The following is a 19,906-nucleotide window of genomic DNA, read 5'->3' on the forward strand; positions in this document are numbered from 1 at the left end:
AGGTCTCACTTTTGTCTAGATACGGATGTATCTAGATGCAATTTAGTTAGAGATAAATCAGTATCTAGATAAAATTAAGACACCTATTTTTAAATGGAGGGAGTATTATATGTCTATTGATAAAATTAAGTTTGTCATATTTCTGTTAAAACCATTTGCCAATACATAGTCCACATATTGTATCCACGACATGGTTTATTTAAGGCCCGTGTTACAATTTGTAAGAGAAAGCGTAATTGAGTAGTATCTCATTTTTGACCGAGTGCTATACATAATTTATTCAAGCACAACCATAATCTGGCTTGAGAGGATGCCCTGATTATATGCTCTCCAATCTAAGTAGGAAACAATCAGAATATCTACAAATCTTCTGGCTCATAATATCATCGTATCGACAGTATATAGACCTGACATGGAGTTGGTCTCTCAGCTAAGTGCACAGACCAAAAACAGATCTCCTTACGTAACCCGACATATCTAGCAAAGCTCATACGTTAGAATAAATATAAACATAGAATTCTCAACCGGGCTGGTTTAGCACTGATGTCATACCTTATGCTCGTAGATGTTCTTTCACTGTGGGCTGTTGCCATTAGTCAATCCAAATATTACTTAAAAAATAAAATTTATGGTACAACAACTCTTCTTCCCTAATGCCCCCTCCCTCCACCGTCGTAATGGATAGTGCACTAAAGTTAGAATCACGAGGACAACCCTTGAATTGAAATGATGGATAAGATAATTTTGTATGAAATTCATTTTGTCTTGCTAGGTCTATAAATTAACAAAAGATTTTTTTCGAAATGGAAATTAAGAAAAGATAGGTTCCCTACAAGAGACTCAAAATGACAACCTGAAGCAAACACATGTGTAATTGATCATTACATCCTGCATACTTATATATGCATTGATCACGAAAAACAAGGGAATAAAATATCTCCTCAACAATAAGTGGGGCAGATTCGAACACTTAAATTGAGTTGTGGTCATATAGAGTTCACAGTCAAGTGATGACCCATCTATAAATTTAAGATCTGATTCCCTTAATTAACAGGATGATAAGCAGTATTTTGCACATGTGTGGGATACAGATTCCTATAATGGTAATATGAATCACGAAGAGAAGTACTTGCCACTATTTAGGTATATCGCAGTTACTAGTTACTGTTTGTTGAGTAAAATTGAAATGTCGAACGCTCATAAACGGTCTCTGCAGAACAACCTTTTTCTTCATTTCCCACTCTCTCTTGTCAGCACTCATAACACTTTCAAGATTTCTCATGTTCACGATCTCTAGAAATATAGAGAAATGTTATAAATAAGGGAGTATCTATGTCTCAGTTGACGGACAAAGAACTAATTATTGGTCTGATTTTATAAATATGTCTATATAGATCAAATAAAATGTTTGCTGAATTGTACTAATTTGTTCAGGTGCATGAACTGTATTGGTTGTTCTTGGAATTCATAATAAGAAACCTTATAAATCCATGTGAGTACTAAATAATATTCAATCAACACTGGTATGTTCGAATCATTGAACCATTGGACGAAGGTAGAACGAAAAATAGGACAAAGCTGTATGGAATGCTTCTGAGAAAATCTCTTCTTGCGTTATATCTTTCCTTCTCCATCTTTTCTCTTCTTAATTTGCTTAACCATTTTAGGAGAGGGGGAATGGTCAACTAACCTCAAAATTCCATGTGCTGGGTACAAGTTTGTCATGTCGATAAAATTGACAGGAATGGCATTTGATGCAATGCAAAAAAGTGGAGGGCTATAAAAAAGGTCCCTAGCTGTAGCAGCATGCATGAGTATTATGATCTTCATTCTATATATCTTTATCCAGTTACCATCCTCATCAACTTGCCAAATGCGAATGTTCTACAGAGTTTGGAAAAAGATCAGTAGAGCTTAACCATACTTGGTACAAAAACAACGGATTATGGATCACTCAGATATGTGAGACTACGAACCTCTATGAGTGAACATCAGCACTTCAGAAAAAAATAAATGGGTAAGCCTGTGAAATACAAATAATCCAACTATAAATAAGTTTACGTCCGAACTGCGACCAAGGACTGAACGAAACAACAGATCAACGCAATCACTGATACTCTGTACATCACTGCTCAATATAACACTCACTATTGGTGAGTGAAACGGAAAAAATGGTACAAACAACTGTTTAGTTGCACCTAAATGCAAATTTTATGCCCTAAGCGATATAGTGAAATGCATATACTTGCTCTCCAACTAAGACACATCAATACCTAATTAGAATGCAAATGCATTATTATATACCATTTACACCCCCAAAATGGCAGTAAAAGTGTACAATTTGGCGAAAATACTTTCCTCTAGTCAAGAATTCACTTGGTAATTTAGTTTCGCATGATCATCAGCAACATGAATTGCTACACAGTGATTAGTTTCATTTTACGTGCACTCCTACCATGCCACTACTTAACAACAACCTGAAGTACGACATGAAGCCATGGTATTTAAAGAGTGTATTAATATGTAAACATTTACTTATAGTAAGTTTATTGTATCGATAATCAAGATAAAACAATTAAAAAGAGAAAGGTGGTTCATAAGATCATCCATAATCTCATGGGAGTCGCAATCAAATATCTACCCTTATTTTAGTTTGTTGTGCACGCCAGTGGGAGAACAGCTTGGGGCCTTGTGCATGGGTGAAGTTCTTTGCCGAATCCCCGGTGCAGAAAATAAGTAGGATCAAACCCGATGCTATATATACTGTGAGTCCATCTCACATTCTGATAAATCCAATGTCATAGTGGTGTTATAGAAAACAATGCTTCCAAATCAAATGCAAAAGCAACATGAAGCGACATTGAAGATGTTGATCACTGAACCACAGACTCAAAAGTTTGCATGTTGTCAACGATCTAGATAATATATAATTGGCTATATGATTAAAAAATGAACTGGTAAAGTGGAAGCGTGTTTCTTCAGCGGATATTAGGACACAAAATATAAAATATATTGGGAATTGGTAATCAGAAGTAGCAAACCTGCAAGTTTTGTTCACTAACATAAGATCAGAGAGGAGCTTTTATATTCTATAAATGAAAGAATTTAACAAGGAAATAATTTGAAACCAGACAAAGTTAACACACAAGAGGATACATTGACAAAGCCATTGTAATGATATACCTGAAGGAAGGTTTAAAATAACCTGACTACCTCAAGGAAGCATCTATGCTTTGATATCCCTGAAAGACGGTGTGCATATCAAAAATTAGAACAGGCCAATAAGACCAAATGAGAAGTGCCGACAGTAGCTAACTTAATTGTGAATCATGATGGAAAAAATAATCACCAAGTAATATTCCCTTAGGTTCTGTGCAGAGTCACACATCCCGGATAAATCACCTTGACTTTCCATTCGCCAGTTTTGGATACTGTCCAAAAGAAAAGAAAACCAAGGATGAAATTGTGCTTTTAGCATAACACCATCCTTAGTAGCATAGATATCTTTGATCTCTAGCACAAAATTCGAGAATCAGTTATCATTGCAAGAAAAAGCATTTATTCAATGCATACAGAAAAAGGAATTTTAGGTAAATTTTCCATAAACTGTAGCAAAATTTTATCGACAGGGTTCATTGGTATTAAGATAAGGTTCAAAGTTGCATCTGTCCAATCGGAAATCACATGAACCTACACGGGATGTTGATTGAGAACAACCAAGTACCTGCCTTCCTCTACCCGGTGGCGGCAGGGCACGATCCTCCAGCGTGGTGGCTGGTTGAAGTGGGGATGGATAACAACGAACATACAGCTACGTCGTTGCCAGGACGGCCTCGCGACGGAGGTCCTCCTCGTCGGGGATCACGCGGTCGTGCGGGTGTGCTGTCGCGCCTAGTCCACGACGGCGGCTGCAGGGAGGCGACGTAGGGGCAATGGAGCAGCGAAGGGCATACTGCAGTAGCGGCGGGGTGGGCGGGCTCGGGGAGGCGCCGGTGTGGGCGGTGCTGGGGCATGGCGTGTCGGCGCACCGGCCCGGGGAGGCGGCGGCACAAGTAGGGCAGCGCAGCCTTGGAAGTGGAGGCGCAGGGCAGGGCACCGCGGGATTGGGGACGTCGGCGCGGGGCAAGACGGCGCACGCAAGCGGCGGTCCCTGAGAAGTGAGAACAGTGGTGGCGACATGGGCATCGGCGTGAATCAAGGAACCGGATTGTTGATGGTGGGCAGGTGGGTAGGAATTAGGCAGCTCGGGGCAAAGGGGAGGTTACTCAATTACCGCAGCAAGGAATTAGGCGGCGTTTAGCGCTCAACGCGTTTGCTGCTCAACATTGGAGCTATCTTGATCGTCAAATCGACGTGGTGGAACGGCTGAGATCTGTTGGATCTGCCCCTCTCTCCCTTTTTATATTATTATTATATATTATTATTATATTATATTATTATATTATACTAGTACAAATGCCCGTGCGTTGCCACGGGACGCAAATTTCATTTCTAAATGCACTTATATAATATTTTCTTACATAATACATATTCCTTATAGCAAAGAACTTCAATGGAATCATCTTTGTCCACACTATGATTCAACTCTAATCACCGACTCGTTGTAGACACACGTGTTCACAAAAAATGTAAGAAACTGGGCATCCGACGATAAAGCGAAAATACTGTTATATTTCGACCAAGTAGTCACATAAATCTCATTTCTTGCAAAACTCTATCAATTAATTAAAAAGCAACACTAACAACATACAATCTATTAAATAGCTAGACCCTTAATGTAGTCTTCCAAGCCTATACTTCAGCTTCATTTTCAGCTTGCAATGAATGCCCATTTCTTTCTTGCCACTTCAGGCAGCACCATGCACCCACTTCCTCCTTGGTTCCTTGCACCAATCCTGAAATTTTGGTGCTATGATTTTTTTCCATAAAAAATAATTGTACTACAAACTTTTCATCAAAAGGGTGCGTCGGAAATAGCTTAGTCTAATTTAGTCACAAGTTCTTGATCTTGCGATAACCAAAAATTTAATATGCCTCCTCCACTATGTAGTCTATTATGTAGTGTAAATTTAAAATATCATGCAAAATTCAGTTAATTAAAAAAACTGTTGATCTGTTTTGTATAGAAGAAAAAATAGTGTACGCGACCCAAAAAAAAATCCCCTTCCCATTAAAGAAAAATGACCATCTAAATACTATGTATATGAAGTTAATAAAAACCGTAGCATTTTGAAATTTAAATTTAAAGGCAAATAGATTCTAAAATTTTAAAATTGTCTATACCATAATGTTTTTTTTGGAAATCCGTAAGATAACCCCAGGAACACATAGCACCCACTTCATCGTTCCCCACTCTCAAGCTTCTTTCTTCACTGTCACTCACGGCGACGCGGCGAGCACAAACCTTCCAGGCCTCCCCGCCGCCGGCAAGAATACCACGCCCCTCCCTTCGCTGGTGCGGCGAAGACCTCCTCATCCCCTGCCTCTCAGCTTTTGCCGCGGAAATCGCTCACTTCCCTACCTACCAACCGATGCATCGACGACCGCCCCTTCCCCTGCCTCCCCGTCGACGGAGGTGGAGGCGCGGAACTCATCTCCACCGGAACCTAGGCATCTATCACCGCGCGCGCCATGGAGGGCTCCGCTACTGCTTCCGGAGTGGATGGTCGATCCACTCGCCACTTTGCCTGAGGATGGAGGAGGCAGTCTTCGGGCCATGGCCCGAGTGGGCGCCGTTCTGGCCCGGGAACTCCTACTCTGTGCCATCCCAGCCCGCTGGCGCTGACCTGAGCATCCTTGAGCTCGGCGTGAAGGGATTGGGGTGCTGCCGTCCCACAGAGCGACGCCGTGTCCACCCACGCTCCTACAATAAGGAGCGCCGCTGCGACCACCGATGGGTACCCAAGCTCGACATACTTCGTCGACGGTGAGGAATTCAAAATCCCCATTTGGATAGGTTCAGACATAAAATGTGTCCAAATATTACTGAACTTTGAATGAGCCTTTACATCTTCAGGTGCTTCTCTTGTATTTTTTCGGTTCTGAAGTGTTGCGCTAGCATGATCATGAGAACATAGGTGCGCTCTGGAAGAATAAAAATCTTATTAATCTTTCATCATGGAAACTGTACATTATGCAAATATAGCTTTGGATGCTATTTTTCTGCACTGGTCTTTTCTGATTAGTGAGGAATGATGAGAATATTTCCATGGAAAATGTCTTCTTACAGCTACAACTTGAGGAGTTAGACATTAATATTAGCATGCTCTCCACACATTTGTCATTTTAAGCCCTAGGTGAAGGTCTGCATGAATCTTGAGGAGCCTGATGAACATTGAGAAGAATTCAGTTGGTTGTTTCCCAACAGGAGTCAGACTCCTGTATACAAGTTGATGCACCTTCCAGGTGTATTCTCGAAAAAAAATCTGTCAGATAGCCACGACCTTTCTAGTAGAATAATTGATTCAGTTGGAGAAACATTTCTATATGTAGCTCTTGTAATGATTTTTTAGTAGTCAGTTGTAATGATTTTAATCGGTGATGATTGATCGCAAAATATATGTCTGTTCCCGCTTGTGTTCAAAACCTGTTTTCTATTTAAAAAAAGTATTGAAGCAAATTATGTGTATTTCGCAAGTTCCTAATCAAACATACTGTTGGTTATTTCACAAGATCAGAGGCTATGGAGTTTAACTATGTCTCATCTCAATGGCCACTGAGAACTGAGTTTGGCCAATAGGATATCCATCTCTGAATGTCCAAATTATGCACCTATGTGTTGTGTGCGATTTAGTATTCAGGTATCTGTATTTTTCACCCTATGCTATTTTGGATATACTGATGATATTTAGGTTCTTTACAATAGGAATGTATTTAGGTTCAGTTTGCTTATATACTGAGTATTCCTTAACCCCTACTTGCTGACAGGAGGCAAGTCAGATGCTTTTGGGGCTAAATTGAGCACGCCCTCTTGGGGCCATTTCACTGCCCGGGGCCCCAACACCTCTTGCAGAAGCGCACAACTTTACAAGTAAGCTGCATTTATTCTAACTTGCAGTATAGATTGTGAACTGGTCGTGTTACCTGTGAATATCCTATTCTTCGAAAACCAGAAGCACCTGAACAAGTATAACTCGTCGATCCGCAGCTCGTCTTGAAACGATATGTTTGATGCCCATATGCTACTGCTTTCCATTTTGCCCCTGTCAAAATAGCAAGGTTTAGCTATCCAAGCTGAATGTCATGTGTTCCTATATTGCTTAGTTTATGCGATCAAATATAAAAGATAACATCGAAGCATTATTTTTCCCATCTCGCAGAACTTTTCAATGGTCCTCAAAGACAGGTCGCTGAGTAAGCCACGGTAGATCATTATCCATTTCTGGCAACGCTGCTATAATAAAAGAGATATATGAGGAAAATGATTATCCATGATTAGAATTTTAGACATAGCAACCAAACATTAGTTCAAACTTCTTACAGTCAGCTTGAAGCCTAACTATTATTTAGTTGCTCATGTCTTCAGCAGAACGTACACACACACCTGATATATCAAGCGATTTGACTAATTTTAGACATGGGAACCAAGCAATAGTTCCTACGTAGTGACTACTTTACTGATGATCGAATCGCGCCGTCTGGATGGCGCCGTAGCAGCGACGGGCACGGACGATCATGTGAAGATGGCGTGTAGCTGCAGTGTACCAGTGGATTCGGGCGGCCAGGCGGCAGCGACACTGATAGGATCGGCTCGTCCTCACGGCGCGCGCTGCGGCACATGTGTGGCAGTGTGGCCTGCTCCTGTTGGGCGGAGTATAGGATTTGGATTTAGAGGTTCCTTGATGACTTGATCGTGTTTGACTGCGGTTTTGCTTTCAATATGGATTTGAAGGCGCGCTATTGAAGGCGTGACAACTGCGGGGATGCGAGAATCGTATTGAGTCTTGCTCATGGTGCTGATCATAGACTGACAGTTCGAACTTTAATTTCACTGTCTATACTTATTTTGTTCTTTTAGGATTTTTGTAGCCGATGGCTGTATGGCTAGGTAGTTATTTTAAATTTTCCACAAAATGATCATTTTATCTCCATTTAAACGTTTGAACAAGTTCATCTTTGATTCCTTCTGCTCTTAGTCTGTATTACTTTCTGGACATGGATCTGTCAAGAAGATTTAAGAAAACTCACCAGTGCAGTAGTATAGGATAGGTGTATCACTCATTTTTAATGTTGGTTGAATGGACTGTTAAATGCCTTAAGCATTTTGTTAACTATATATTCCCCACCAACCTCCCAGCATTGCCAGACCTTTTATTTTTCCTAATCTTCTGTTATCATTGAGGATTTGAGTTAGATACTATTTGAGAAGGGGTATACTTATACTGAAAAGGCATGTTCAGTGCTGATAAAGGATTTTTCCCTCTCGGAGTACATGCACTCAATGGCTTAAATGCTGAATTTATAGCCGTTTCAAGCACATAAGATGTATGCATGCTCTGTTTATTGAGGTTGTGTGTTGGCAATGAGATTGATGCTATTGGAGAAGGGATATAATTAGATTTTACCACTTGTGCAGGTTTGCTAGATACATCATATCCTACACAGAATTGGTCATGCCATAACATTGTGGCTGCAATGCAGTCTCAAACAATGGCTCTCCACTCCCCATTACTTAGGATGATCTTAGCCCAAGAAGAAAATGGTCGGTCTGATTGATATATACAATTCCTCTCATTTACTTGAATGTGACTGTGCACTGGGCTCTTAGATGCAGAAAGAAAAGGAGGACCATGGTAATTCTTTTCCAATGTTAACCTTAGAAGTGTGTGTGTTCAGCGTTGTTCAAAGAATTCAAGTTTTAGACGGTGAATTTGCAACTAATAGTGATGAAACTATTTATCAGGGTGTGGATCCTTGCTGCTATATTCAGGTATGGAAAGTGCTGAAGCAAAACATCAAATCAGAAAAGGTAAATGCTCCCCCACATGATTTTATGTTGACAGAGATAACAGTGTCCCTGTGCACATTCTCTATACTCAATCCCTGTGTCCAACTAAATCTACTGGCTAACTAAATCTACTGGCTAACTTAAAATATTGACAGAGATTATGTCCTAACTATGTTGACAGAGTGTCATGTTCATCACAAGGGACAATGGAGAGTGTCATGTCATGTTCATGTGAGGAACTAAAATAAGTACCAAGAGTTTAGGTTCAGGTGAGATAGGTACCAAGAGTGTAATTATTCAGAAGACTCACATTTCTGTCAGCTAGTATGGCACGGTAAATAAGAACTCCCATCCAAGTCACCTTAGTTCGCGCGGTGACAATTTTCACGATCGTCACCCAACCATGGCTGTACGTGTGCATGTCTTCAACAAATCTGAAACTAACATGCCTGAGAAATGAGAGGAACACATATATATTAGTAAAACTAACAAGTGGAAGCTTTGATGCAGTTATCAGAAAAGAAGAAGTTACAAGTGGGGATTCCAGGCGAAGCGAGGGTATGGCCTTGATGCCATTATCCTCTTCGAGCAGGCGCGTCCTAGGCTTAGTTGCATTGGCATGGTAGTCTGTAGGTTGAAGATGGCAAATTCTGAGGCTTTTATGATTGCACCCAAAACGCAATTCACGTCCTTCCATATATGTGGAGATTACCTTCCATATATGCCTGGAGCTTGATTACTGGCATGGCTGGAGCGTGATTGCTTCCAAATTAGATAGTGCTCCCGATTACTGGAGCGTGATTGCCTGGAGCGTGATTGCTCCCGATTACTGTCTGTGGAGATTAACTGCCTGATATGTGCTTCCATATATGTCCCGCTTTGCCTGATATTACTGGCCCATTATGGCCCAAGTTGGCGCGGTGGGGATCACAAATGATGACCAAAATCTTGACGTAGTGTTCTGGTGGGGAGAATAGGGAACATCTTCGTTCTTTTTAAGTAGTGTAGATGTAAATTATGTAATTTTTGGGAAGGTAATTTGTGAGATTACCATAGCGTGATTCCTGGGCTGATGATTCCTAAAGCGGCCCAGGCTTATTAAATGTGCGAGTTGATATTCTGGAAAGGTTAGGATGACCAAAGTGCTGGATTGCAGCATGAGTTGATATTGACTGATTGATTGCTGGATTGCAGCGTGAGACTTTCCCTGTTTTGGTGGGACGGACGACCAAAAGGACGACGAAAGTAGGGGGAGAAGGGGGAACACGTTCGTTCTTTTTAAGTAGTAGAGATTAGTGGAGATATGAACGTATTAAAAAAATATTTTTTTTCATCTTTTAGCCGCCACGGAAGAAATGTTGTAAGTAAGGTTGCATACACGCACCTTTGGTGTATTTCTATTGCGATGGTGAGGCACCAAATAATATTCCACTTCAGGGATCGGATGGAGAAGCCGACCAATTTTCCTCTTCAAACCGCCTCACGACTAGCATTGGACTATTTATTTAAAAAAAAGATGAGCTTTATCGGTTCACCAGGAACAAAATTATTACACTCATAGACCAAAATCCTTGGAACACTTAGTGGCATTGTTACACATTACAAGAAAGGAAGGCTAACATAGCTAACTTATTCGAATCACGTGGTATTTTAACCTTTTGATATTGCCTATTTGTTTGTTCAGTGGTGGCAAAAGTACGAAACACTAGAATAAGTAAGAACATCATTTGGCGTGAGCCATGATAGACATTTTTTTTATAATTTGTTTCAGTCACGAACCTATATCTTTTTGCTAGTTCCAAGTTGTCTTCATCATTCCCGTCTCAAATAAACTCAGTAGAAATTTGATCTTATTTTTTTTATGCATCACTCTGTATTTAATTTCAAAGATTTATTTATCCTCTTAGTCTATATTTTCTGAAAAAACGAATTTTGTACTAGTAGACTAAACCCAGCTGATACAAAGTCAATACTATATATGAAAATTCATCTGTTCTTGCATCACCGGATCCGTGGCGCAATGGTAGCGCGTCTGACTCCAGATCAGAAGGTTGCGTGTTCGATTCACGTCGGGTTCAAAACCCCTACTATATCCGGCTATTTTTTTTTTTTTTGCTTTTCCATTCCATCAACCGGAGATAGATTCGCAGTGCGTCAGTTCCGTCACTCTCCTCCCGGTCTCTCTCAAATCACAAACGCAAGATCGGGGAATCAAACCCGAGCAAAGCCATACCGTGGTAGCCATGGATCCGACCAGCGCCGCGGCTCGCCGGAGCTCAGAGGACGAGGCGGCGGCCTTCTTCCGCGCCGCGCCGCCCCTCCGCGAACGCGACGCCGTCGCCGCCACCCTCGCCGGCTTCGTCGCCCGCCACTCCCGCTCCGCAGGCAAGCCGCCCCATCCCCCCATTACTTTGCCAACTTCTGCGAAAATCCCCCAATTCATCGCAGAACTCCGACAATTCGGCTCGAAAGGATGGGATTCTTCTGCTGCTTGTGTCAATCAGCTGTGCTGTGCGCTGCAGGGACCGGAGTAGGGCCCGCGGGGGTGGTCTGCGTCACCTCCGGCGGCACCACGGTGCCCCTGGAGCAGCGGTGCGTGCGCTACATCGACAACTTCAGCTCCGGCCAGCGAGGGGCCGCGTCCACCGAGTAAGCACCAAGACGGCTTCTTTTCTACCTGCCGCGTTTCTGCTTGCTGTGACTGAGAGCTGTCCGTGCAATGCAGGTATTTTCTCAAGGCTGGTTACGCCGTCATCTTCATCCATCGCCGGTGAGTTTTTCTAGCTCAAGAATGAAGCTCAAGTAGCTCAGCGCTCGATTCATATGCTTCATTGAAATTTGTTCTGCAAGGCCTCTAGTTTGTTTGCAAACTTCATACTCCGTCAATATGAAGATGTTTCTGGCGTAGTTGGTTGCTAGCAGTCCTGATTCAGTTCTATTCCTCTTTGCAGTGGGAGCAAGCAGCCTTACTGTAGATTTCTTCCAGAGGATTCGTTTCTTGATCTTTTTGAGCTTGGTGAAGAATCAGAGATCCAAGGTATAGTGATTGCAACCCTGAGTTATTTATGTCATACAATCTGTACCAGATCCATCTGTGCTTCTCACTGTTGTCGTAAATCCGCACTGTTTTGTCTTGTTTGCTTTTTTCAGTGTTCAAACCTTCTCGCTTGAATATTTTGCAGTAGTTTAAGTACCATGTATCCTGCTTTGGAACTTTTGTGCTCATTTGAGCTACTTATCTCAGTCCCAGAATCTCATAGCACGGTGGTCAAAACAGCGATTAGCAGTTATCGCAAGGTATATAACCATCTATAAGCATCTCTTTTTTGAAGTCACTTTCACTTCTGCATCAGCTGGCAGTCAGACTGAGATGCTACCATGATCGTTGGCTTGTATTATTGAATGCAGGCAATTGATGAAGGTCTACTTCTGAAACTTCCTTTCACTACAATTTTTGAGTACCTTCAGGTACTGCACGCCTATTTCCTAATAGCAAATGTTGCCGCATTTTATGTTTTGCAAATGCGCCATTCTCATACGGTCTATTAATACTGCCCATAGAGCATTTTGTGCCCTGCTGGATCATTCGTATTATATTTGACTTTTGACGTTTCTCAGGATTAATTAAAGTTTGGCGTGCTAATAGAGCATAAAAGGAAATGATTTTATGAGCACTCAGTCTTAGAACTGAAATCTAATAGTTGTATTAACTATCCCATTTATTTATGCAACAAAGCTTAACCTGCTGAATGATGTTATAATGATGTGAATCTTTTCTGTCTGTATTGCCAACAGCTACTGCAATTGGTATCAACTTCCATGAATTGCTTGGGACACCACGGAATGTTTTATCTTGCTGCTGCAGTTTCTGACTTCTACGTTCCATGGGAGAGCATGGTAGGTTCTACTTCGTTTTTTCCTATGTTCATTATTTGTACATGTGAACAACCAATCAGTTCGTGGATAGCAGATGGTCGATCAAGTGGGTACGCTAGATTGTCATTTTCTTTGCGCTTCCATCATTGGATAGAGGGAATAGTCCAAAAAATTAAGTTTGTTAATTGAAGAAATTATGTGAAAGCAGAATGTTTTGATTTCATTCTTGCTACTTTTTATTGTTCATGCGATGTGATCATGTTGTCTGATACTTTTAAGGGACCAGTGCCCCTATTATACCAGATTTTCCATTTTTTTCCTTTCAAATGCCTTCAACCCAAAATTGCCGTGAGCAAAGCCACCCAATACACAACTAGTTAAGGCAGTAGGGCGCACTGTACATGTGGTGGCATTGCACTAATATTTGCAGGTTAGTACTTGTCAAAAGCAGTTAAAATACAGCTCACTGAAAAATTTAGGAGGATATTCATAGTAGTTTGGTACCCTTACAGTGTTTACTTTCGTATTCTTCGCTGACCCAAATGGTTTTACAGGCTAAACATAAAATCGAATCAGCAGGTGGCCCTTTGAACATGCAACTCAGTCAAGTTCCTAAGATGCTTTTCATCCTCAGGAACCATTGGGCACCTTCAGCATTTTGTGTATCCTTCAAGGTTAGCTACTTTGTTCTATACCTTTTCGTCTCTTCTAAATTCGGATGGAAGCTAAATTAGCTAATGATGTCCAGAGGAGTCACCTACCTCAGTAATTCTTGTACATGTTACCTTCCTATTCTCTCGATCCACCATACTGATTGCTCTTGCAACCTGCAAACTGCAGCTCGAGACAGATCCGGACATCCTTCTGCATAAAGCAGAGATGGCCTTGAGAAAGTACGGTATGAATGTCGTGGTGGCGAACGAGCTAGCGAACTACAAAGACGTGGTTGTCATGGTCACAAGTAGCGGGAAGACAACTGTTAGCAGGCAGAGCAAGGCAGACGACCTTGAGGAGCAGCTCATAGGTCTCCTGGTAAAGATGCACTCGAATCACATTACGCGGCCCAATCCAGACCAAGAAACATGAGACGTTTTACTGAGATGAGAAAGGCAAGTATCTGCAATCACTCGTGGCATCTGCATCCAAGTATGTTAGAAGCTGCATAGAGCCGGTAAAGTCTGATTCTATCTTTGTTTTCACACGATGTTGCCAGTGTCTGCTGGACGACTGATGGTCATGGCACGGAATAAGTAAGCAATGTGACCTGCAAGAACATGATGGATCCTTAACATCCTGCCCTATTGTAAATGGTGCTACAAAGATATACTATCTGTTTAGGTGCACCAGTATAGTCTGTTAATCTGCAGTATGCTCCTCTGAACAGAAAAGACATGCATACGGCTTCGTTGCATCATAAAGACAACATTCTGCACCCGCATTCTGAAGGTAGAATTAGAACAAGTCATAAAATCGACAACTTTTACCAATACAAACTAGAAATGCATGATAAGTTATGGGAACATGCAGGATCAAGTGAAACAAGTACTCCATCCGTTCACAAATATAAACTGCTAAAACATCTTATATTAAGAAACTGAGGTAGTTACATTTGAATTGATCTTGCATAATACTGGAACACATCTCTCTATCTGAAATTTTCCTTACAAATTAATGTAATACATTGAATATTTTTCCAATCATCAAGGTGCATCACATTTGAAATCTCATGGGATTTCATACTATGTACTAACAACCTGTTCTTGTAAAAAAAAAAGTTAATTTTTGCGTCCTAAAGTGCCCTATAGACTATAGTACAGCAGCGAAGTTTCCAATTTGAATGGCTTCGCATAAGTTCTAAAAAAAACGTTCGCTCCATTTCAGACTTTTGCGTGTTTTGAAAAAAAAAAAACAAACCAACAGGGCACCAGAGAGGGCGATGAAACTCAAATGCTAAACTCAGATAATGAACTGCCATTGAATTAGCCAAGCAATCAACGGGCACGTGGACAACGTCCGATACATAAATCTACAGAATTGTTGATGAACAGTTTCCTAGTGCAACTTCTGTAACGGCCAAGGGATCAAGCCCTACTACCGTCAGAATCTCACCAAGCCCCGCCGCCGCACCAGGCCGCCGGCCACGGCCAGCATGGCTTCCCTGCTGGATCTCCCATCCCGGTACAGACCCCTCGCCCTCTCCACCGGAGCACGCGGCGGCCTCAAGCACCCGGTACGTTCCAACTTCCAACTTGCATATTGATAGTTCCTGAAAGGAATCAGATTCGTATGTCTCCTTCAGAGCATTTTCCCTGGGAACCAATGCTTGAATTTTGTACTAGGGCCACCACGAAAGGAAGACAGAGATAGTGGTGATGTGTGTGCAACAACAACAACTAACCACAATGTAGAGTCGACTAGTCATCAAGTCAATGGGCAAAATGAACACAATGTCACTCACAAGTCACAATGATGCTGAAGCATGGTTCCGACCACACAAAAAGAGAATAATTTAGGTAGGGTCTTTCCTTGCAACTTCTCCTCAGCAAGGAAGGTCCAAAAGCGTGTTTCTTGTCCCTTACTGACCAGAGACCTTAAGGGAGGAAAAACACAAACATTGAAGCAACCACCACATCACTTGTGAAATCTCGCATAGCACGTATCTGGAAGCTCACTGGCTGGTGATAGAGAGAGAGATGGAGGCTGCTCTTGTCACCGTTTCTACTGGGGTGATCAAGCCCCTCTTGTCCAAGCTCTTCAAGCTACTGGGGGAAGAGCACGCCAAGCTCAAAGGCGTGCACCGAGACGCCAAGTTCATAGGAGATGAGATGCACAGCATGCAGGCTGCGCTAGAGACTCTCGCGGATGAAGAGCAACTCGATCCCGAGATGCGAATTTGGAGGGATGCTGTCCGCGAGCTTTCCTATGACATGGAGGATTGTGTTGATGACTTTGTGGCTCGTGTCGACCATGATCATGATGGACGCACGGCCTTTAAGAAGTTTGTTGACAAGTTGAAGAAGCTGAAATATCAACATCGGACTGCTAATGAGATCGGAAAACTCAAGACCCGTGCAACTGAGGCAAGCGAGAGGCACAAGAGGTATAATATTGTGCGGCCAACATCTGACATTAGCACTTGTGCCATCGACCCCCGGATGCCTGTGCTTTACGTGGAGGCTGATGACCTTATCGGCATTGATGGTCCTAAGGATGATATCATTGACTGGTTTCAGTGGGAAGCTACTTCCACACAGCTTCAAGTGCTTTCTATTGTTGGTTCTGGAGGTCTTGGTAAGACTACTCTAGCAAACCAAGTATATCATACAATTCGAGGCCAATTTTCATGTGCAGCTTTTGTCTCTGTTTCTCGGAAACCTAATATGAGAAAGATTCTAAGAGATATTGCTAAAGGAGTTGGGGCCACAGACAATACACAAGATGATGATGTGCAGCAACTGATTGATAAACTCAGACGTCATCTCAAAGATGAAAGGTAATCCTGATCACTGATAGTAATGTATTTGAATGCTGGTACTGTCTTTACAAATTATTTGTTTAAGGATTTGATTTACTACATGTTTTGTTGCAAAGTTAATGAACATAGGCACAACTTATCAATATTTAAACAGCAAAATTTATGCAACTGAGAAGCACATGCATCAATCCATTCGTAACAATCAATATTAGTCTGGTAATTTGCAAGGTTTGGCAACATACAATATTAGTCTGGTAATTTCATTGCGAGATGATTATTCTTATCGAGCTTTTCACTCACATAGAAATTGAGTGTGAGAATTTCAACTTTTAAGTTCAGACGATTCTATAGGAAACTTATACAAAAGTTGGGTATATCTAATTGCAGTTTATACACAAATGTCTTGCCCATCTAATCTTTCGCTTGTTTCGCTCACAGCCTCTGAGGCGAAATAGGTCATCTCTCCGTGTAACTTGCAAATGTACATGCATATTAGAGCTAGAGTCTCAGGGGATTAATTAACTATTATAATTGAAAACATATAATTTAGACATTTGTATATACTGAAACTAATTTGAACGCTAGTACATTCACATGTTCAGGAATTTGGTTTTCATAATTTTGTACGTGGAATGGTATAGGTGCTTCTTGCAGGTTGAAATGCAGTAAACATGGAGATTTAAATTACTATGCCGTTGCGTAAGATTTTTCATTTCCTAGTTACCTGGAGGACTTGACTTATGTACTAGGTTTGATTATTAGAGAAATGGTTCTAGTACAAGTACCATGATTCTAACAAACATGGCTTGACAATAATCTTGTGTCGTCTAATGAGAGAATACTAGTTAGTTAGCCAGAAACCTTCCATGTTGAAAACTGGCAGTCACTCTGTTGACAATCTTCTGTAAGATTCTAGTAATAGCTAACCATAGTTAATTAATGCAAACGATGTATGCAGTTTCTAACTGATTTTACGGGATTTAAATACATCTTGGTTAAAATTGTGCTGCAGGTACTTCATTGTACTTGATGATGTGTGGAGCGCAGAACAGTGGAAAACTATCAGCCTTGCATTACTGAATAATAATTGTGGGAGCAGAATTATTACTACAACACGTAATAATGAAGTTGCTTCATGTTGTTCATCACGTGTTGGTCGTGTTTATGAAATGGAACCCCTTAGTTTTGGAGACTCCAAAAGTTTGTTTCTGAGAAGAGCATTTCGTCCTGAGGATCCAGGCCATTCTCATCTGGAAGAAGTCTCAAATGAGATATTAAGAAAATGTTCCGGCATACATTGGCTATTATTACGGTGTCTAGTTTGTTGGCTGATCAGCATGCAGAAGATGAGTGGAAAAGGGTGTTGGCTGCTATTGGTTCTGCTCTTGCAAAGGACCCTGGTGTCGATAAGATGACAAAGATATTATCTACGAGCTACTTTGATCTTCCTCACCATCCGAGAACTTGTCTCGTTGTACTTGAGTATGTTCCCAGAAGATTCTACTATCCACAAACAACATTTGATACATATGTGGATTGCTCGAAGGATTCATTCGTGAAGAACAAGGGTGAAGTCGACATGCAGTAGGCGAGAGTTATTTTAATGAGCTCATTAACCGATGCTTGATCCAGCCAGTTGATGCAGAGTTTGACCAGGTGGAATCATGCCGAGTTCATGACATCATTCTTGATTTCATCACATGCAAGGCTGCTGAAGAGAATTTTGTCACTTCATTCAATGATGTTGAATTTGTGTGTAATTTAATTCACTTCTAAACTTATTACCAAATATGGTAAACCACAAGGTCTAAATTGCATAAAAATCACACATTCTTATTTAAATTTATGGTATTTTTTTTGAAAGGAATACCGGTAGGGGAAGCCTCTACAGTGATTTTGTTTTTTAAATAATAAGAACCCAAATTCACATCCCTGGGAACTTGAACCTGGATGGCTGGGTTGTACATCCACTTCCCTAACCAAATGAGCTAGGCTCACTTCTTTAAATTTATGGTATATCACAAAACTAAATTAGTTTACATTACGAATTATAGTTCAAACTATTTGAATAAAATTAACTATGAGTTTTTTGAAACTCACATGATCATGCCTTGGTGAAATCAAACATGACCATCCAAAATTGGGGCATAACCTTTATCTTTAACATTTTGAACAGAAATATAATTTGGAGACACACACACATGATATAGTGCCTCATCCACAGTAATACAACCATCCACAAGACATTTAGTAACAAATGCCACTTGGCTATCCAAAAATAAATCATATGAAAGGATAATGCTCATGCCACATAGGATGAAAATATCTACATAGCTATCGTCAAAAAAAAAAATCTACATAGCTTGCCTCCTTAGCTATGCCACCTCATGCTCAAAGGATTGCTATGGATGAGGGCATGACAATCAAACATCTTACTCATCAAACCAAAACAAGAGTCACCCATCTATGTGTCATCATACTAGAGCAAGCCCAAGCCTATAAAAGGAGCCACACCCTTCATCCATTTGATCATCTTGTAGCATGATACAAGGAAACCGATACATAGAGCCACTCCATACATTAGATAGGGACAAGGTGAAGCAGCTAGGAGGTGGAGGCATGCCACAAGATGCAGGTTTATCAGATTTCATGAAGAACAAGCTACAGAAGTTAGCAAGGTAGAATTCCTAGGCAGACCATATATTTACAAGATCATATCATCATATTTTGAGTAGAGCCCTAGGATGTGTGTCAACACCCGAATTTTTAATTCCAGATGCCTATTATGCCATACATCGCAATCCCAGGAATATTGTTTTTGCGAGACATAATAGATTGATATCACAGAACATCATTCATTACAAACCATAATAGTCTTACATCAAGGGATCACATGATCCAGTCTTACAATAATAGTTGATCTAATGATCAATTACAAAACATACAGCAGAAGAAACGTAGTAGCGGTCCATCTGTTCCACAGGCAACGCTTGACGTCAGGAGTAGTCCTAGTTATCATAGACGTCCTGCTGTCCATCCTCCTGGTACTGGTTCTCCTCTTCATAGTCTGGCCATTTGAATAGCCAGGGACAAAGCCGTGAGTACTTTTAAAGTACTCGCAAACTATCACTAATAGAAGTGCTAATATCTCTAATGGATTCTAAGCTCTAGGTTCATTTGCACAAAGCTAGTTTATTTCATAAACACATAGAAGTCAAAGACTCTTTATTTGCCTAAATTTACTCAAGTGCATTAGTGTCATTCCCACAACTCTGTTGTGATTCAAGTCAAAGTCTCATTTCAAGTTCAAGTCACAAGTCACCAGTCACATGTCACATTTTGAAAAGTTCTGATGACGGAACAGTATGGCCTTTCCAACTGTCCATGACCACGAACGCGGCTATTCGAATAGTTTTACACTCTGTAGAGGTCGTACACTTGTGCCACAATATTTGCAATAATCCGTCAGGGGTAACTGGCCCTGATTTATCACACTCAGTGTGTGGACTACCAATCATAACCTTTCAATTACATACCCTAGTACAGGCACCTCTCCCTATGAGTTTGGCCTCCCAGCCATGGCAAACCGCCATCCTGGGAACTGCAAA

At 41.1% G+C, this 19,906-nt stretch overlaps 1 protein-coding gene, 1 non-coding gene and 1 pseudogene across 2 annotated transcripts; all 3 read left to right on the forward strand.

Annotated features, from left to right (window-relative positions):
- Positions 1-10,953: 10,953 nt before the first annotated feature.
- TRNAW-CCA lies at positions 10,954-11,025 on the forward strand. Its single transcript has one exon. It is a non-coding gene; the product is annotated as a tRNA-Trp (tRNA).
- Positions 11,026-11,118: 93 nt separating this feature from the next.
- LOC124688213 (phosphopantothenate--cysteine ligase 2-like) lies at positions 11,119-14,166 on the forward strand. Its single transcript, XM_047221926.1, has 10 exons — positions 11,119-11,332; positions 11,470-11,596; positions 11,673-11,717; positions 11,899-11,984; positions 12,192-12,244; positions 12,356-12,415; positions 12,743-12,844; positions 13,378-13,497; positions 13,664-13,932; positions 14,037-14,166. The coding sequence occupies exons 1-9, from the start codon at positions 11,191-11,193 to the stop codon at positions 13,907-13,909; spliced, it is 981 nt and encodes a 326-aa protein (XP_047077882.1). The 5' UTR covers positions 11,119-11,190; the 3' UTR covers positions 13,910-13,932; positions 14,037-14,166.
- Positions 14,167-15,059: 893 nt separating this feature from the next.
- Positions 15,060-18,135, forward strand: LOC124688204 (annotated as a pseudogene).
- Positions 18,136-19,906: the final 1,771 nt, after the last annotated feature.

Source organism: Lolium rigidum, chromosome 1 (genome assembly GCF_022539505.1).
Source record: "Lolium rigidum isolate FL_2022 chromosome 1, APGP_CSIRO_Lrig_0.1, whole genome shotgun sequence".
Lineage (NCBI taxonomy): Eukaryota > Viridiplantae > Streptophyta > Magnoliopsida > Poales > Poaceae > Lolium > Lolium rigidum.

Coding starts and splice junctions, on each gene's coding strand:
- LOC124688213 (XM_047221926.1), top strand. CDS start 11,191: ATGGATCCGACCAGCGCCGCGGCTCGCCGGAGCTCAGAGGACGAGGCG. Junction 11,985..12,191: donor TGAAGAATCAGAGATCCAAG/GTATAGTGATTG, acceptor TACTTATCTCAG/TCCCAGAATCTCATAGCACG. Junction 12,416..12,742: donor CAATTTTTGAGTACCTTCAG/GTACTGCACGCC, acceptor TATTGCCAACAG/CTACTGCAATTGGTATCAAC.